The 20,472-nt window shown below is 42.8% G+C and overlaps 1 protein-coding gene and 1 pseudogene across 1 annotated transcript in view; one reads left to right on the top strand and one right to left on the bottom strand.

The window, feature by feature from the left end:
• The window catches only part of LOC131483895 (scavenger receptor cysteine-rich type 1 protein M160-like), a 68,418-nt gene extending 59,031 nt beyond the window's left edge, over nt 1-9,387 (bottom strand). Inside the window, 7 exon segments of the mRNA XM_058682257.1 lie at nt 3,400-3,569; nt 3,571-3,705; nt 4,465-4,543; nt 4,546-4,710; nt 4,713-4,786; nt 4,863-4,959; nt 9,369-9,387. Coding sequence (XP_058538240.1) covers nt 3,400-3,569; nt 3,571-3,705; nt 4,465-4,543; nt 4,546-4,710; nt 4,713-4,786; nt 4,863-4,959; nt 9,369-9,387 — 739 coding nt within the window.
• Nucleotides 9,388-10,679: 1,292 nt separating this feature from the next.
• Nucleotides 10,680-16,026, top strand: LOC131483894 (farnesyl pyrophosphate synthase-like; annotated as a pseudogene).
• Nucleotides 16,027-20,472: the final 4,446 nt, after the last annotated feature.

The raw sequence follows: 20,472 nt of genomic DNA, 5'->3' as shown, positions 1-20,472 counted from the left end.
GCTGCTTTTGCTTCCCTTTCACACGCAGTCGTTTGTATAGGAGGCAGAGGACCGTCTCTGTCAGGCGGGAATTCGCAGCCATCCGTCCTGTTTCTTCACCCTCCCACCCTCCCCATGGAGTGAGGGCCCCGGAGTCACAGACTTGAGGTGCCCACCCGTTGGGGTCCTCTCTGGAGAGGCAGGTTTCCATCTCATGGAATAGGTCCTCCTCTAGAGAATCCCTTCTTCTGGGTGAAACTGAGAAGGATGCACAGTGGGAGGAATTCAAATTCAAACGGCCCGGCCCCTACCGTCTCTGCTAGTGAATTCTTCAGGTTCCTAAGATTCATTTTCTCTCTGCTGAGCCCTTGCAATTCCTCCACTTTTATTAAGTCCTTTATTTAGCATTTACTACGTGCTGGCCACCCTTCCTATAGATGGTTAATTACCTCTCATAACCTAATTCCTTCAAACAAAGGTTAAAGGAATTTATCACCACTAAACCCGCCCTATAAGAAATGTTAAAGGGTTAAAATGAATAAGAAATGTTAAAGGGGACTCTTTGAGTGGAACTCTTTGAATGGAAAGGGGAGACCATAGTAGGAGTAAAGAAAGTAGGAAGCCAGGGTGATCTCATAGTTTCATCAGTTCGAACCCCCCCCATCGGGCTCTGTGCTGACAGTTCAGAGCCTGCCAAAAAATGTCTCCCTCTCTCTCTGCCTCTCCCCCCACTGGCACTCTCTCTGTCTCTCTCAAAATAAATAAATAAACTTAAAAAAAATTAAAAATAGAATTACCATATGATTCAGTAATTCCACTACTGGGTATTTACCCAAAGAATAGGGAAACACAAATTCAAAAAGATATGGGCACCCTAGTTTACTGCAGGGTTATTTACGATAGCCAAATTCTGGAAGCATCCGAAGTGTCCACTGATAGGTGAATGGATAAAGAAGATGTAGTAGATAGATGATAGATAGATGATAGATAGATAGATAGATAGATAGATAGATAATAGATAGATAGATGATAGTTAGATAGATAATAGAATGGAATATTACTCAGCCATAAAAAAGAATGAAATTTTGCCATTTGCAACAACATGGATGGATCTAGTGGGTATAATACTAAGTGAAATAAGTCAGTCAGAGAAAGACATTTGATTTCAAAGACAGACCATTTGATTTCACTCATGTGGAATTTGAGAAGCAAAACAAAGGAACAAAGGAAAAAAAAGAGACAAACCAGGGCACAGACTCTTAACTATAGAGAACAAATTAATGGTTACCAGCGGGGAGGTGCGTGGGCTATGGGTGAAATAGTTGAAGGGGATTAAAGAGTACACTCATGTGGATGAGTACTGAGTGAGCATAGAATTGTTGAATCACTATATTGTACACCAGAAACTAACACAATGCTGCACGTGAACTACACTAGAACTAAAAAAGAACGTACAATTAGGTAATACATCATCAAAAATATCATCAACTAATAATGAGCTTATAGCTGATATTTGTATTTTTCCTGCTTTCTGTATATTCTCGTTGCTTTGAAAAACATTTTCTATTATGATAAACGTCAAATAGTGGAAAGAAGCAAGGAACGTAAAAATACGAACCACAATTGGAAAATATTCATGAGAAATGTTCACAATCACTCCTCATCAAGCCCATTCAAACTTCGTGGAGAGAGGTGAAATTTTAATTTGGCAAAGTGTGTATATGCATGTGTGTGTTTTTCTGTGTGTGGCGCTGGTAGGCAGGGTGAGATGAAATCGGTTCCTTATACGCTGATCATAAGAATGAAAATTAATACGCAGGTTTTCTGTGAGGGCAGTTAAGTAGTATATGTAAGGAATCTTGAAAGCGTGCATTCACTTTCCCCCTTCATTACAGGATTAGACATATAATTTTTGGATATAACCAGAGATTCACCACAATGGGTAGGAATGTTTATAATGGCATTATTTATACTAGTTTGACATAGGGAGTTAGCCTTAGTATCAATAAACACATGGTTATTTAAGATACATCCACAGGATGAAATATTGTGTGCTGTTCAAAGACTAGTAAAATTAGAATATATTCACAACATAGTTTCATAGAAAAAGGAACCCCCCAGTCAAAACATATATGTTATATATATGAGATATAGTGATACGACACATTATATGCATAGATGTCATATTCTCTATATGTATATATAAGTACGTATAGTATCATCCACGTTTCATAAACACAATCATAATTACAATTATATTTTTGTACAAAAAGACCACTAGTTAATGCTCCTGAACACTAGCAATAGTTATTTATTTTTGAAGCTTTTATTTTTATTTCTATTTATTTATTTTTTTAGAGCGAGAGAACATGTGAGGAGGGGAAAGGGGCAGAAGGAGAGAGAGAGAGAGACAGAGAGAGAGAGAGAGAGAATCCTAAGCAGGGTCCATGCTCACTGCTGATCTGGATGTGGGGCTTGATCCCATAACCCTGGGATCATCACCTGAGCCTAAGTCAAGAGTCAGCTGGTCAACCAACTGAGCCACCGGGCACCCCAGCAATAGTTATTTTTGATTGTAGGATTAAATATGAATTTTATTACTTATAGTGTAGAATTTTTCCAAATTTCTATACTACACATGTTAAATTTTAATGCAGTTTAATGTACTTTAAAAATACATTATTTATACATTACTGTGTAACCTTTTCACCCTGGAAAATTCTGCAGGAAACAAATGGAGCACTTAGTCCTCCCAATTGATTCGCATGCTCGCCCAGTGTTCTGAGCTTTCTAGAATTTCTAAGACAAATAATACATATAATATTTTTCAAATTTTAACATGTCACAATTTTTATGAGAGTTCATATCCTTTTTTATGTTTGTTTGTTTGTTTGTTTGTTTGTTTTTTTATAAATTTTTTTTTCAACGTTTTTTATTTATTTTTGGGACAGAGAGAGACAGAGCATGAACGGGGGAGGGGCAGAGAGAGAGGGAGACACAGAATCGGAAACAGGCTCCAGGCTCCGAGCCATCAGCCCAGAGCCTGACGCGGGGCTCGAACTCACGGACCGCGAGATCGTGACCTGGCTGAAGTCGGCCGCTTAACCGACTGCGCCACCCAGGCGCCCCTTGTTTGTTTGTTTTTAACGCAGGAGCTCACAGGGGACTTAGAGGAAGCAAACAGTGCACGCTAAAACACAAAACAAAACAAAGCAACGCTGTAAAATACTAAACCAGAGTAATGAGGTTGTGTGGGAGGAAGGACCTTAACTCGGTATTTACTGCCATGCACTTTGCAGTGTTTTTGCCCTGAGCTCCCGACCTGGAAGACTAGGTATTTCTTAGCGGCACATTCTAGTTCACAGGGCTTCTGAGAGCAGCCAGTGTTGAAGAAGATTCCCACCTTCATACGTGATCCACCCTCTCCTGCCGGGCGGGATAGTCTCTGCTCCCCCGGGGGCGGGGGGGGGGGGGGAGCAGATGGACACTGCCATATGAAGATAAGCATTGTAGGGCCCCGAACACCATCTTCCCATGTGAAAGCAGAGCCCATTTTATACGAAGGGGTGTGGCTGATAACTGCGTCCTTGGCACACGATCCCCATGGTGACCGTGGACACATTCCTCCGGCCCACACTGCCCCAGGTCCCGGAGTGGAATACCTCCAGTCTCCCAGCACCAGTGTCCCTTTCGGTTTTGTTGTAGAGCCTCAAAGCTGTGAATCTACTGTTAAATATTTCCTTTTGGAGTGTTAGAAAAATTCCTCCCTGAAGATAGTATATTAGGGCTCAAAAAAAAAAATTTCATAAACCACTTTAACATATTATTAACACAATGTATCTGATGGAAACTAAGGCTCTTGTGTGATTTCAGGGTTCATATGGGTTCCCCAACGATATTTATGCTTAAAATTAAGTTAAAATGTAACTTTCTTAGTTTTACTTTCTAACATAAATCAGATTCAGGAAATGGGGTTAATCCCATTTCTACTACTTATTAGATTGTGTTATTCGGCAAGTTACTCAATGTCTTTTGGCCTCCTAACACCGGAGTAGATGGAATGAAAGGTCCCTTTCTTTGGATCTAACCTTCTCTTATTCTAAGACCAACACTCCTCTCCTAAATGACACCAAAAAAGGAAGGAAGGAAGGAAGGAAGGAAGGAAGGAAGGAAGGAAGGAAGGGAAGAAGGTAGGAAGGGAGAAGGAAGGAGAGAGAGAGGAAGGAAGGAAGAAAGAAGGGAGGGAGGGAAGAAGGGAGGAAAGAAGGGAGGAAGGGAGAAGGAGGGAGAGAAAGGAAGGAAGGAAGGGAGGAAGGAAATAGCCAAGGGTATTAGGAAAGTTTAAGAACAGGGTTAAAATCAAGTTCTCTATACTCTCAGATCAGTAAATTTTTCACTCCACTTTGCCACTGTGCCCTGTGTGTGTGTGTGTGTGTGTGTGTGTGTGTGTGTGTGTGTTTGCAGCAGGATGCAAGGCTTGTGGGCAGACCTGAGTAGATGACCCCCGCGTCTTCCTTGTGCCTGCAGTCGTGCTGTCCCCAGCCCCGGGAAGGGTGCTTCCAATGTGGGGCTCCTTTCCTGTGTAGTTCAGGTCATTCAGCCAGATGGGGTCTGACCCCACCCCTCCCCCTCCCATGTGAGCAGAGTTGGTGGCATTAATGGCCACTCTATATCCCAGTTGTCTGCATACCACGTGTGCATCACTTAGGTCCCAGCTGTCATCACAGACACGCTCCAGGAGCCCTGGTGAAGGATCTCCACTCTGCCAGCACAGGATGGCCCCCACCCACGAGGCAGAGCTGTTTGTCTGCAAAGAGGAGAAAGTCTAGCCAATAGGTCACAATTTTTAGTGTTGCAAAGCATTTCCTGGTACTGTGCTTTACTTAGCTGAGCAGATGAAATCACCACTGTCTGGGACTGCAGACAGAGATGAGTCAGATAAACCTGAGGAGCATGGAAACAATGGCTGGGTCTGGTTTCCTGGTAGGGGGGTAGGAAATGGGGCGAAAATAAGCATGGAAAGGATCAAAGAGTTCTATGACAAAGTTGAATGAGCAATCATGGTAAGGACTCTCAAACTCGTGACCAATTAAAATGGTCTTTATTTATTTTATTTTTTATTTTTTAATGTTTATTTTTATTTTTGAGAGAGAGAGAGAGACAGAGTGCAAAGAGGAGAGAAGAGAGAGAGGGAGACGCAAAATCGGAAGCAGGCTCCAAGCTCCGAGCTGTCAGCACGGAGCCCAACGCGGGCTCGAACCCATGAACCGTGAGATCAAGACCTGAGCTGAAGTCGGACGCTCAACCGACTGAGCCACCCAGGCGCCCCTAAAATTGTCTTTATTAATGTCTAGTTGCAAATCCCCAAAGGAGGGGTGAGTGTTTACCTTCACCTTACCAGTGTGCCCAGTTATCACTATTTATTACATGTTACTCTTTGACTGTCATGCCTATCCCACCTACATCCCTTGTTTTCTTACCTGTCTTTCCTTCAATCCCTCATCTTATCTGCCATGTATGAGGTATATTGCCAGTAGATGCCCATAAGCACTGTTCCCTCACCGTGCAGGTCACAATGATGGTTTTTCATGGGCACAGAGAGGAGCTCCAAAGACTGTCATTTGACAGTTATCCAGAAGGGACTCACTCATTCCCTAAGCAACAAAACCTATGTCCCTAAACACAAACACTTCCTCCTCCAATATATTTTTTTTTCTTGTGGTTGAGCAAGCAATCCCACAGCTGCACTGATTGTGTAGGACACTGGCATCTTCCAGGTCCCAGTGGTTGTCACAGGGGGAACCCCAGGTTCCAAGCACCTTGATCTCCACTTACCCCTCCCATTGGGGTTTGCCATTCACAAGTCAGGCATCTGTATATCCTAAGAGGAGATAAAGCCTTAGAAAAGAGACTTTTCAACTCCTGCCCAACCTTCTCCCTCTCCAGCCCCAGCACATTAAGATCATTCACTCTCACAAGAACAGACTCCAGCCTCTCCTACCTTTCAGAGACGGTTACTAGTCCCGTCGGGATGGGGTGCCGTGGGGCACAAGGCAAGATGATTTTAACTCCCTTCACATTCAAGCTTTTCAGCCCCAATTGGATCATTCCCTTTCTCAAAGTGAGGACCCACAAAAAGAGATCCGGCCTCTCCACAACTTAATTCTCTGCACAGCACGCTGGCAGCACGGAGAGAGAAGTCAGAATCACACAAAGAACCCCACCTGTCTCCACGTCTCACTTCAACACGTCCAGAACAGGAGACAGCCGTTCCAACCAGCCGGGGCTGCCTGTGGGCTACAAATCATATTTCAGAGCCTCCAATATCTAGCCCCATCCTCCAATCTCCCTAATTCCAGGGTACTTTTTCTCCATTCAGCATTAGAACACTCCATTTGCAGGGGATCCGAGAACGATATCTTTGTAGTACAGACTTGGTTCCTAAGACCTAGATTACATGTTTACTCACTGGATCTTGGTAACATGCCAATCCCAGATTTGGAACTCTGAAGGAAATGAACGGCGCAAATCAGTTCCATGAAAAGAAATAATGATTGGGTAACCTCAGCATTAAATAACAGATACGAAGATTTGTAATCATTTTGAGGTGATGGATGTAATTTAAAGATAGAAGGTTATTTTATTTTTTTTAAAGCTTATTTGTTTTTGAGAGAGACAGAAACAGCATGAGCAGAGGAGGGGCAGAGAGAGAGGGGCAGAGAGAATTCCAAGCTGGCTCCAGGCTGTCAGCACAGAGCCCGATGTGAGACTTGAACTCATGAAACCATGAGATCGTGAGCTGAACCGAAACTGAGTCGGACGCTTAACCACTGAGCCACCCAAGTGCCCCCGTAGAAGGTTATTTTTATCTACAGGTTAATTCCAAGCAATACATCTAAGCAATCTAAAAATAAACAAACAAAAAAATAATTGCTTTTTCCCACTGATCCCATCCTTTGCAGCACACCTGTGTTAATAATCTATGCCATTAATATCTATTCCTGACTATTCCAACTCCTGACTCATTTATCCAAACGCCATGTAGCGTTTCCACTTGAATTTCTCATAGACGTCTGAAACGGAATTCTTTTCAGTTCTTCCAAATATCCTCTAAGACTGTAATCTGCCGTGTTTTGGTTGATGGAAATCCATTATTTTATATATGGAAATATATTGGCACAATTATTGGCTCCTGTAATACCATATATCCTACCTTTCAGGAAATCTTGTTTTCTGCATCTTCAAAAGATGTTAAAAAATCCCAACACTTGTCACCCCTTTTATTGTTAACAACTACACTGAGCCACCAACATTTCTTGCCTGAATTACTGCAATGACCTCCCATGAGTCTAAATTCTCTATTACCATCATTGATCCTCTACAGTTTATTCTTTATTAACAAGCTAAAATTAGAAATCAGACAGCAGTTTTTTGTTCAAGATCATCCAATGGCTCCATGTTTCACTAGAATAAAAACCTAAATTCTTACAAAGACCTACTTATCCCTGAATTATCTGCCCTACCCCTTACCTCCTTTGACCCCTGTCTGACTGTTCTAATTCTTACTCTTCAGTTACAGTGGGTTCCTTTCCTTACTATTCCTCAAACATATCAGGCATAATCTTGCCCTAAGGCTTTTGAACTGGCTATTTATCTGTATTTTTCTAATTTTCTTTAATGTTTATTTACTTTGGAGATAGAGGGACAGAGAGAGACAGAGTGTGAGCAGGGGAGGGGCAGAGAGAAGGAGACAAAGAATCCGAAGCAGGTTCCAGGATCTGAGCTGTCAGCACAGAGCCCAATGTGGGGCTCGAAACCAGGAATGGTGAGATCATGACCTGAGCCGAAGTCGGGCCCTTAACTGACTGAGCCACCCAGGTGTCCCTACCTGTGTTTTCCTTCCCTGTACATGCACCTAATCAACTCTCTCACCTCCTTCAACTTTGCTCAAGTTTCACTTTTTCTAGAAGACCTACCCCAAACATCCTATTTGGGATTGTATTCTGTCCCGTATACACTCTGGATCCCATTTTCCTTGTCTTTTTTTTTTTTTTTTCTATAACCCTCAACATCTGCTACTGTATATATACCTTATTCCATCACAGAAAGTTCTATTGCACAACACTACTCTAGAGTCTTCTGTCAAAGAAAATAAGTAATTTTGCTGGACCTATATTCCTTTTTTTTTTTTTTTTTTTGTCACTGCCTTATCTATCTCTTCCCCTTACAATTCAGCTTTTTTGGAAAATAATCTATACCTACTTTCCCAACGTTCTAACTCCCATTAACTCCTGAACTTGAAACTATCTTCTTCTTTATTTCTTTATTTCTTTATTTTTTTTAACATTTATTTACTTTTTGAGAGACAGAGAAAGAGCAGGAGCAGGGGAGGGGCAGAGACAGAGGGAGACACAGAATCCAAAACAGGCTCCAGTCTCTGAGCCGTCAGCACAGAGCCCGATGTGGGTTTTGAACTCATGAACCATGAGATTGTGACCTGAGTTGAAGTTGGACGCTTAACCGACTAAGCCACCCAGGTGCCCCGAAACTATCTTCTTTTTTTAATGCAACAAGACTGCTTTCATTAAGTTTACTAATGACTCACATGTTGCTAAACTTCATGAAAAATGCTCCGGTTCACGTGTAACGGTGTCTCCACAACTGGTTGACAAGGTTGCTAATGCCCTCCTTTTTGGAAACGTCCTTTTCCCTCGGCTTCGGTGACCTGCCATCCTCGAACTACTAGTCTTCAGTCCCCTTTTGTAGTTACTTTTAAGTCAATGAGCCATTCAATATTGTTATTCCTCAGGGCTAACAGCCGTCTTTTCTCGGGTCAGCAATTTTTATTCTTAATTTACAGTTTACCCTTGGGTTTTAGTTGCCATCTACAAATCTAAGATCCTCTGTTTGTACCTCCATCCAAGACCAGTTTTCTGATCACCCAACACTTACATCAAGTTCCTTACCACCCTCTCTACTTGGCTGCTTTAAAAACACCTCAGACTCAACATATACAAAATGAAATTCACCAGGCTACCTCCTCCAACCTGCCAGGATTCTCTTTTCCGATGACAGAACCGAAGTATACCTGTTCGCTTAGTCCAGAACTGGTGGCACGATCTTTGAGTCTCCTTCATTCAAACTCCTACATTTGATGAATTATCGAGTTCTGTTGGTTCTACCAACTAAATATTTCATGAATATGTCAACTTTGCATTAGCTCCACAATGAATGTTCTACTCAGAACCTCATACCTTCACTAGAATCATCTAGTAACTTGACTCCCTGTGTCCAATAGCCCCCCCAGCCACCTCTCTCTCTCTCTCTCTCTCCCTCTCTCTCTCTCTTTCTCTCCAGCCAGAGTTTTCTCTTTAAAATTCAAGTCTTACCATGCTTACACTCCTCCATGGTTTCCCTTTCACTTTAGGATAAAGTACAAAAATCTCTGTTCCGGGAATAATCTCACCCTTGGCTACATGTCAAGGCTTTACTGGAAGATTTCCACCTTATTCACTTAGGTCTAATATTATTCCCCTCGACCGTCTCTCAGTTCCTGGAATCAGACAAGCTCATTCTCACCTTTGTTACTTTAATAAAATACTACCTATGCATTTTTAACGGTCTCTCTAACACCTCTGTATATGATTAAGTCACACCCATACCCTTCACAGAAATATTCTCTGACGCTGCAAACAGGTAAGGCCTTCTGCTTACGCCTTTTCATTTCATCTTGTACTTCTACTTCATAACTTTAAATAAATAATTATTTCCTCGTGCACATTCATTACACACTTGGATTCTTTTCTGGATAAGGGACTAGAGCTACTTTTATTTAGCTCATCTGCCTTTGGCCTAACATTGTCAAGGAGCTACTCCATAAATACATATTAAATACATGAAATCGTCAATAATTGAGTAAGTATATTTATCTTTGTCCAGAAATTACCTGAGCAGATCAAACTAGCTTCCTTATTAAAGTGACACGAGTTTGTGTCCCTTGGACACAATCCCAGGGAGAAGCTTCATTTACAGTGCAGCCAGATCTAGAGAGTAAGACGTGTGATGTTTTTCCCGTGAAATGAGGCCTTTTGCAGATGCTGAGTAAGGCACATCCAAGTTGCCTGCAAATAACTGCACCAATGTTCGTTTTTCAGCGGTTAGCAGAAGGGTGGCAATGACGTAGATTTCCTGCTTGACCCTCCCCACGCATCTGCTGCCTCTGCCCACGAGCCTCAGTTCTTTTTATGTTTCATTCTGTAACCAGAACACCAGAATGATTTTCGAGGTATCATTTTGCCTCAAAATCTGATCAAAGACTCCAGCTAAAAATAATGTTACTTAATGGTCCTGATTCTTGTCTGCATTTCAAATAATTACATACTACTTACTAGATATTGTGAAGGATATTAGGGAGAGGTGATATCATGTATGTGGGGTCAGGAAAGAAAGGCACATATCTGTAATATGACAATATCCAGGAAGTTAGAATAAACTTACATCTTAGAGTTGCTAGATGAAAATAATTCTAACAAGAGTTTGGACCCTGGGGTGGGAGGAATATGAAATTCACTATATGTAAAGAGTACGTCATTTTTTTGGAGAATTAAGAAATTGGAAGTTGATTCTGAGCCAAATTGACACAGTCAGCTTTTGAAGGCAATTCTTGCAAGTATTTGTTTGTTTGTTTGTTTTGCAGAATTCTTGCAAGTGTTCGTATGAAAGGGAATGAGTTACAGTTCTATCAAGGCTAATTTATCTATGTTAGGGCACTTGGGTAGTTTTTGGCATGCTGTAGCATAGTCAGTGAGATATTTAAGTCCTATTGCCTACTGATGTGAGAATGAATATATTTAATTAAGATGCTGATAGTCTCTGCTGGCCCTGACTATGAGCTGCTGTGTGGAACTGCTCCAAGCTTTCTTCCTGGTGTCAAATGATATCATGGATTCATCCCTCACCGAACAGGGGCAGATCGGCTGCTAACAGAAGCCAGGCATAGGTTTGGATGCCGTCAACGATGCTTTGCTTCCGGAAGCATGTATCTACTGCCTGCTGAACCTGTACTGCCGGGAGCAGCCCTATTACCCGAACTTAATTGAGCTTTTCCTGCAGAGTTCCTATCAGACTGAGATCGGACAGATCCTGGACCTCATCACAGCAGCCCCCCCCCCGCCCCCCCAGCCCCTGGGGAATGTGGGTCTTGGCAGATTCACTGGAAAGAAGTACAAATCTATTGTCAGGTGCAAGATAGCTTTCTACTCCTTCTATCTTCCTGTAGCTGCTGCCGTGTATATGGTGGGCATTGATGGGGAGATGCTACTGGAGAAGGGGGAGTTCTCTCAGATTCAGGACGATTATCTTGTCTCTTTGGAGACCCCAAGTTGACAGGCCAGGTTGGCACTGATATCCAGGACAACAAATGCAGCTGACTGGTGGTTCAGTATCTGCAGAGGGCCTCTCCAGAACAGCACCAGAACCTTCAGGAGAATTATGGCCAAAAGGAGGCCAAGAAGGTGGCCCAGGTGGAGGTGCTACACATGTGTCAGCTGCTTCGGATTCTGTGTCTCCCTCTCTCTCTGCCCCTCCCCTGCTTATGATCTGTCTTTCTCTCTCAAAAATAAATAAACATTAAAAAAAACATGTGGATATTCATGACCATGAGGAGGAAAAGTTCTCCTTGAAAGAGAATAGTTCAGTGCAGAACGAGCATCCAGAAGACTTGGGGAAAATTCAATTTGATAGAAAATCATCACTGAAGGATTGTGATTGTTTGTAAATCATAACTGTAAATCTATCTAAATTGAAAAGCTGGATAGGATAGTCAAGGTTTAAGAGGCAAATTTCAGATTTATATTGGAATTTAAATAAATTCCTTAAGACCGAATTCAATGTCTTACCTGCTCATCTCAGAAAGGAATGTCTAAAGTAAGAGATAAAGGTGTTGGGACTGATTGAAAATAAGGAAACTCCAAGACTAATAAAAGAGTATATCAGAATCAGGGAATTCAACTCTCCCACAATTATACCTGGGCAGGTGTACATGAGAATTTTCTTTCTATGACTTGAAAGTTGCGTAATAAAAACTTTGGCTCGGAGGAAGAATCCGCAAAACAATTCTTAACCTTTTTGAAATTATATAAACCATAAGCCCAGACTTTAGCTGAAGAACATTTATTCCAGCGCTGTTGGTATGAATCATACACAAGTAAGTCCTTCAAGTAAGAATGAGTATTTGGGTAACTCTGAAAAAAGAATTTTTAAATATGCGGATATTTCTTTTCCTTTAAAAAAAATTTTTTTTTAACGTTTATTTATTTTTGAGACAGAGAGACAGAGCATGAACGGGGGAGGGTCAGAGAGAGGGAGACACAGAATCTGAAACAGGCTCCAGGCTCTGAGCGGTCAGCACAGAGCCCGACGCGGTACTCGAACTCACGGACCGTGAGATCATGACCTGAGCCGAAGTCGGCCGCTTAACCGACTGAGCCACCCAGGCGCCCGTCTTTTCTTTTTTTTTTTTTTAAAAAAAATGTTTACTGATTTGAGAGACAGATACACACACACATACACACACACTCACACGAGTGAGTGGGGGAAGGGTAGAGAGAGGGAGAGAGAGAATCCTGAGCAGGCTCCATGCTGTCAGCACAGGGCTTGATGCCATGAGCAGTGAGATCATGACTTGAGCTGAAATCAAGAGTCAGTTGCTTAACCAACTGAGCCACCCAGGTGCCCTAAGTATGTGGATATTTGAAGGCAAGTGTTTGAGTGTTTCAATGACTAAACCCTTATTAATTTTTCCTAAATTAATTTGACTATGGATAACTTCTTTTTGTGGAATACTTTGTTACCACTAGGGTCCGGTGAACTTAACTTTGGGAAAATATGGGTAGATATTAGAAAATGAGATTTGACTTCCCGAGAGAAAAGAAGTTTGGTACGATAGAAAGAGGCCTTAAAAATCAGAATGAGGTGGGGCGCCTGGGTGGCTCAGTCAGTTGAGCGTCCGACTTCAGCTCAGGTCATGATCTCATGGTTCATGAGTTTGAGCCCCGCATCGGGCTCTGTGCTGACAGCCCAGAGCCTGGAGCCTGCTTCCAATTCTGTGTCTCCCTTTCTCTCTGTCCCTTTCCCCGTCATGCTCTGTCTCTTACTCTCAAAAATAAATAGACGTTAAAAAAATCAGAATGAGGATATGAGGTATGATTCATTTCAAAAAGTGAGAAGTGAGTATTCTGTCATATAGGTACCCATTAGGGGAAAAAAGTACATTGGAGAGTCCATGTGCTTTTATTGAAAATCCCGGTTTGGATGTCTTATCCGAACAGGTTGCTCCAACATCTTCACTGTGTCTGCAGTCATGATCTCCCCACTCTTTGTGCCTGCGTTCCCAGAGATGACTCATCCCCACCACAGGAAACATCATCCAGGCAAATTTTTCCAGATCCTGCAGAATCATTTCCAAGACCCATGTCAGTGATACAAGGTGGACAACCCAGCTGACCACACACTACAGCAGCAGCATCACTGTTCCATGTGTCATCACCCACATCACATGTGTCCCACTGCCCTTGGAAATGTATCTCCTCTTCCTGAGCAGCCCCAGGTTCCACCGAGGGAAAGATGGCCTTCATTAAATACAGCTGAAATGCCAGAACTGCCTCTGTATGTGGTAGAGGAAGGACCCAGAGGCTTAGGGAAGGAAGTTGGAGTGTTAGAGTGAATGTGTCACATAATGTCTGCTCACCCACCGCAGGAGCATTCAGAGAGCACACCCTTCACCACGGTTGTGAGAAATAAATCTGTGAGGGGAGCCCCACCACTCTTGAAGAACTCTGTGGCCGCTCTTCATATAGTCAGAAGCTACAAGGTGGGGGCACCTGGGTGGCTCAGTCAGTTAAGTGTCTGACTTTGGCTCAGGACATGATCTCGTGGTTCATGAGCTTGACCCCCACATCAGAGTCTGTGCTGACAGCTCAGAGCCTGGAGCCTGCTTCCGATTCTGGGTCTCTCTCTCTCTCTCTCTGACCCTTTCCTGCTCATTCTCTGTCTCTGTTTCTCTCTCAAAGATAAACATTAAAAAGAAAAAAAAGAAACTACAAGGGGAACTTTTGCCATTTGGTTAGGATTCTTAAGTACAATGGGGGTAACTGGGCCACCGGGTGGTAAGGACAGTGATGGACACTTAATTGTCAAAGGCAAGGTGGGTGTGATTACCATAATGGACTGCACATCCAAAGCAGTAGTTAGAATAGCCTGACTTGGAGAGATTTATGACATCGCCTAGTTGATTGTGATGTTCCTAGAGGTGAAACAGGAAGGCAATCAACTGAATTTTTACTTGATCTGTATGAATGCAAAGAATTCTAAGTCAAATGAGCATAAGTAAGCTTGAGTCATAAAAGTGGAGGGTCGTGGTGCCACAACTGACTCCCAGCTTTGGACTATACATACTCGGTAACTGGCAGAAACCCCACATCAGTTCCCTGATCTGTGCAATGAAGATAATTATGGTGGGAAAGGCCAACTGGAAGCTACCAGAATTGCTTATAGCTAGAAAATTAGAGAACCAAAACCAATCGCACTTTCTGGTAATGACTGCAGAGTTTAGTGCCACCATCAAGGACTTGAAGGGTGATTCCTAACATATCCCCGTTCAACTTGCCCATTTGGTCTGTGCAGCCAACAGGTGGATCTTGGAGAAAGACAGTGGATTTCAGAAGCTTAGCCAGATGGTGGCTCCCGTTGTAGCTTCTATTCCAACAACTTAATATAGCTCCCGGTAACTAGGGTACAGCTAGAGATCTGGCAAATACGTTTCCTTCACGCTTTTAATGAAAACCACCAGAAGCAGTTTGCTTTCAGCTGGCTAGGCAAAAAATACACCTCTACTGTCTCACATCAGGAATATGAAGTCTCCTGCCTTAGTCATAATTTAGTTCACAAGGACCTTGATCATCTTTCTTTCCAACAAGAATTCACACCAACCCATTATATTGATGCCCATCGGACCTAGGTAGCAAGAAGCAGCAACTGTGATATACTTATTGGCAAGACATTTGTGTGACAGAGAAGGAGAAGTGCATTTAGGATCCTTCTACCTCAGTGAAAACTTCAGGAGTCAAGTGGTGTGGGTCATATCAAGATAGCCCTACTTTTAAAATGTATTTATTATTATTATTATTATTATTATTTTGAGGGTGGGGGCGGAGACAGAGGATCTGAAGTGCGCTCAGCACTGACAGCAGCGAGCCCGATGCGGGGCTCGAACTCACGAACCACGAGATCATGATCTGAGCCCAAGTGGAACGCTCAACCGACTGAGCCATCCAGGTGCCCTGTTAAGATATCCCTTTGAAGCTGAAGGATAAATTATGTATCTCGCCCTTCCTACAACAAAAAAGAACGACAATACCTAGTGGTTCTCTTTGGATTTTGGAGGCAATGCATTTCTCATTTGGATGTACTACTTTGGCCCATCCCCCAAATGGATGGAAAAGCCGCTAGTGTTAAGTAGGGCCTAGAATGAGAGAAACCTTTGCAATAGGTCTAGGCTGCTCCTCTTCCACTTGAGCCATATGATCCAAAGACCCATTGGTGTGCAAAGTTCAGTAGGCAAGCTGCTCAGAGCTTTTGGTAGGCTTCTAGTGGTGAATCGCAGTGTAGACTCAGGACTTTGGAGCAAAGGTCTGCTGTCCTTTGCAGAGAACTACTCTCCTTTTGAAAAACAGCTTTTGACTTGCTGCTGGGCTTTAGTAGAGACCGAACACTTAACCATGGGCCACCAAATTATCAGGTGACCATGTGACCTGCGCTTCTTATCACGAATTGGATGTCGTCTGACTCACGGGGCCAGGAAGCTGAATGCGCCCAGCAGCATTCCATCATCAAACAGAAGTGATATGCAGAAGATCAGGCTTGAGCAGGCCCTGAAGGCACAAGTCAGTTACATGAGCAAATGGCCCACCTTCCCGGTTTCATTTCTTCTATGTTACTTTCTCTCTTTCAGCCTGCACCTATGACCTCAAGGCCATTACCTATGATTAACCCACGGAGGAGGAGAGAACTGAGTCTGACCTACAGATGGTTCTGTGTGATATGCGCACAGCATCTGAAAGCAAACAGTCACTGTCCTACAGCCTCGCGTTGGGACATCCCTGGACAATGGTGAAGGAAGATCGTCCCCAGGGGCAGACTTCTGAGCAGTGTATTTCATTGTTCATTTTACCTGGAAAGAGAAATAACCAGAGGCGGGATTATATACCAACTCATGGGCTGTGGCCAACTTTTGGCTGAATGGTCAGGGACTGGGAAGGAACATGATTGGAAAATTGATGCAAGTAATTCAATTTATTGTGGGTATTACTTACCCACTCACGGGACGAGACTCCGGGTTTGATTTTTCAGAAATCTCAGCTTTGTAGTTACAGTATATGGGAGTTTCTTTCAGGGAAGACCTAGAAACTCTCAGGTTATTTACATAGAGCTTGACCTGAGAATTTGAACCCTGAGTTCATCTTTTTTCTGTTCTCACTGTTCAGCATCATCAGGAGCAACCAGCCAATTTCATTGTGCTCTTTAGTTTGACAAAAATGTGCCAATGTATCAAATACACAGTCACCCAGAATCTTGTCATTTATAAGTATTCAAAAGAGTATCCAGGGGTTACTCTTTGTGTATACTTTGTATATCTCTATTGTCACATTACACTGAGGACTTTCAGTTCCCCCTTTACCACTGTAAATAGAATCATTAGTGTCTTTGAATCTAGAGAGATTAGGGAACCAACTCCAGAACTCTGAGCCTGAATTCAGAAAACTCATCCTTAAGATTCTGTTTTTCTTTTTAAATGTTTATTTATTAAATGTTTATTTTCTTGTTAAATGTTTTTATTTATTTTTGAGAGAGAGAGAGAGAGACAGAGCGAGTGGGGGCGGGGGGGGGGGCAGAGAGAAAAAGGGAGACACAGAATCCGAAGCAGGCTCCAGGCTCCGAGCTGTCAACACAGAGCCCGATGTGGGGCTCGGGCTTACGAGCTGCGAGATCATGACCTGAGCCGAAGTTGAACGCTTAACTGACTGAGCCACCCAGGCGCCCCAAGAATCTGTTCCTTTCGAGCCACTCTTACTATCAACATTTTATCAGTTTCCTAGGATTGCCATAACAAATTACTACAAACTGGGTGTCCTAAGACAACAGAAATTTACTGTTGTGGTTCTAGAGCCTGGAAGTCTGAAAGAAACTTGCCAGCCATGCTCTTCCTGAAGGTTCCGGCAGAGAATCTGCTGCATTGCTTTCTCGTAGCTTCCTGTCATTTCTGGCAATCCTGGCATTCCTTGGCTTGTAGACACATCATTTCAACTTCTGCCTCTGTCATCACATGGCATTTTCACTGGGTCCCTGTCTCTGTGGTCTCTTCTCTTGTTAAAAGACAATTATTTTGGATTAGAACCTACCCTAATCTAGTAGGTGTTAGTTTCCTAAACCTGCCATAAGCAAGTACCAAAACCTATGTGGCTTACTACGACAGAAGCTTATTGTCTCACAGCTCTGAAGGCTAGAAGTTCAAAATCAAATTGTCAGCAGGACCATACTCTCTTGGAAACCTGTAGTGTAGAATCCTCCTTAGCCTCTTCTTTTTCAACTTTTTTTTTTTTTTAATTTTATTTATTTTTGGGACAGAGAGAGACAGAGCATGAACGGGGGAGGGGCAGAGAGAGAGGGAGACACAGAATCGGAAACAGGCTCCAGGCTCGGAGCCATCAGCCCAGAGCCTGACGCGGGGCTCGAACTCACGGACCGCGAGATCGTGACCTGGCTGAAGTCGGACGCTTAACCGACTGCGCCACCCAGGCGCCCCTCCTTAGCCTCTTCTTAGCTTCTGGTGCTTGCCAGCCATCCTTGGCGTTCCTTGGTTTATAGATGCAGCACCATATCCAATCTCTCTGACTTGTTGGCACATGGCTATCTTCTCCCCCTGTGTCTATGTCTCTGTGTCTCTTCTCCTGTTCTTATAAGAACACCGGTCATACTGGCTTAAAGACCCACTCTACTCCTGTATAACCTTAACTAATTATGTCTGCAACAACCATATTCCCAAATATGTTTATATTACGAGGTACTGGGGGATAGGACTTCAAAATATTTTGAGGGGGACACAATTAAAACAACAGTTTGTCCTCTGGTCCCCCCAAATTCATATATTTCCCACCTGCAAAGTGTATATCCCTTGTCTCAACATCCCCCCGAAAGCCTAGTTCCATTGCAACATCATCCCAAATCCAAAATCTCATCTTCTAAATAATCTAAATCAGGTATGGATGAGACGCTGGATATGATCCATCCAGGGCCAAAATTCTTTACTATCTGTGGAGATGTAAAACTGGAAAGCAAGTTATCTGCTTTCAAAATACAATAGTGGAAACAGGCATAGACAAGATATTCCCATTACAAGAGGAAGAAAATGGAAGGGAAAAGGGGTCACAGGTCCCCAGCAAGAATGAAACACAGAAGGGCAAATACCATTAGGCTCCAAAGCCTACAAATAATTCTCCATGGGCCAATTCAGCCTCTGGGTCCATGGAGGCCCATTGGCCTCTAAGGCAGCCTCAGCCCAAGTGGCCCAAACCCCCTGGGCTTTGTTTGCTACCCTAATCCCTCAACAGAGCCACCTTCTGGGCAGCTTGCTTCCTGCTTGTAGAATCTCAGAAATGTGACAGCCTTCCTTCGATTATTTCTGTCTCTGTCCTCTTCGGTCCAAGCTGGCAGTATTTCTTTCTGCTGAGATGGTTGATTGGATCCACGAATCATACACCTAGTGTCTTCAGTGGAAAGTTTCTCCAGCCACACCTTTGGCAAGGTTTCCATCGTATGCTCTTTGAATAGGCCGGAAAATTTCCAAATTTCCAAATTATCAATTTGCTTAACAATTTTTTTCCTCAATTGATCTCTTCTTTTCACATTTTATTAAAAACAGCAAGGAGAAAACAGACGGCACCTTCCATATTTTGCTTTGGGAGTCTCTGTTCATCGTTTTTACGCTCTACTTTCCACCAGTGATAGAATAGAGTTCAGCATAGTTTCTGCCACTTTATAACAAGAATGGCTTTTTCTCCAGTGGCCAATAACAAGCTCATCATTTCCTTTTAGGCCTTCCTTCACCAGAAGCACCATCAATGTTCACATTTCTACCAAAACCTCTTCAAGACAGTCTAGATCTTTTTTTTTTTTCAACATTTTTTATTTATTTTTGGGACAGAGAGAGACAGAGCATGAACGGGAGAGGGGCAGAGAGAGAGGGAGACACAGAATCGGAAACAGGCTCCAGGCTCCGAGCCGTCGGCCCAGAGCCTGACGCGGGGCTCGAACTCACAGACCGCGAGATCGTGACCTGGCTGAAGTCGGACGCTCAACCGACTGCGCCACCCAGGCGCCCCAGTCTAGATCTTTTTTGATCATGCTTCTCAAAATTCTTCCAGCTTCTAGCCCTTACTCAATCCCAAAGCCACTTTCACAGTTTTAAGTATTTATGATAGCAACATTTCACTTCCTGGTATCCAATCTGTACCAGTGTTTTCCAGAAAAACAGAGCCAATAGAAAAAAAAAAAATATATATATATGATATTTGACATATATGCATATATGTGTATTATATTTTTATATACATATGACTATTTTAAGGAATTGGCTTATGCAATTATGGGGGCTGACAAGTCCAAAATCAGTAGGGCAGACAGGCTGGCAGACTGGAAAGTCGGCAGAAGTTGATTTTGACTTTGCAGTCTTAAATAAGAATTTTTTCTCTGGGAAACCCTAGTTTTGTTCTTAAGGTCTTCCAACTGATTGGATGAGGTCCACTCACATTACCAAGAGCAGTCTCCTTTATTAAAGCGAACTGATTGTAGATATTAGCTACATCTACAAAATACCTTCATAGGTATTCATATGAAGGTATTCATATTCATATTCATAGAACCGCCTGGGTTAGATTTGATTACATCACCTAGCTGAGTCAAATTGACACATAAAACTCATCAACGCCTGTACTAACCTTCTTCCAGTATTTGAGCACCTCCATGCTATCACACATTATCTTTTTAATGCTTGAAACACTCCCCTGCCCCAGAAACACACACACACTTCACACACACACTTTACACTTTGCCTGGACAACCTCTGCTTTTCTTCAAATGTCATTCTAGATGTGACTTTTCTTAGGAAGACTTGCCCAGTGCCCCAACTCCTCATTCCCTGGCATTTCCCCATGCAATGGTAGCATCTTTAAATTCCCAATCTATGTCTCTAACCATATAATATTTTCCAAATATTATATTAGATTCCTTTATTTTCTCCTATTGTGTTTCATATCAAACTGCTTGCATGTGTGTGTATCTTCTTCTCCTAATAGACTCTAAACTCCAAAAGGATGTTGCCCATAAATGTTAACCATCTTGCTTTTAACCTGGCCCTGGTTATTAAATTCTGGAATATAA

Source organism: Neofelis nebulosa, chromosome 8, assembly GCF_028018385.1.
Source record: "Neofelis nebulosa isolate mNeoNeb1 chromosome 8, mNeoNeb1.pri, whole genome shotgun sequence".
Classification (NCBI taxonomy): Eukaryota; Metazoa; Chordata; class Mammalia; order Carnivora; family Felidae; genus Neofelis; species Neofelis nebulosa.
This window is presented reverse-complemented; position numbering and strand designations above follow the sequence as displayed.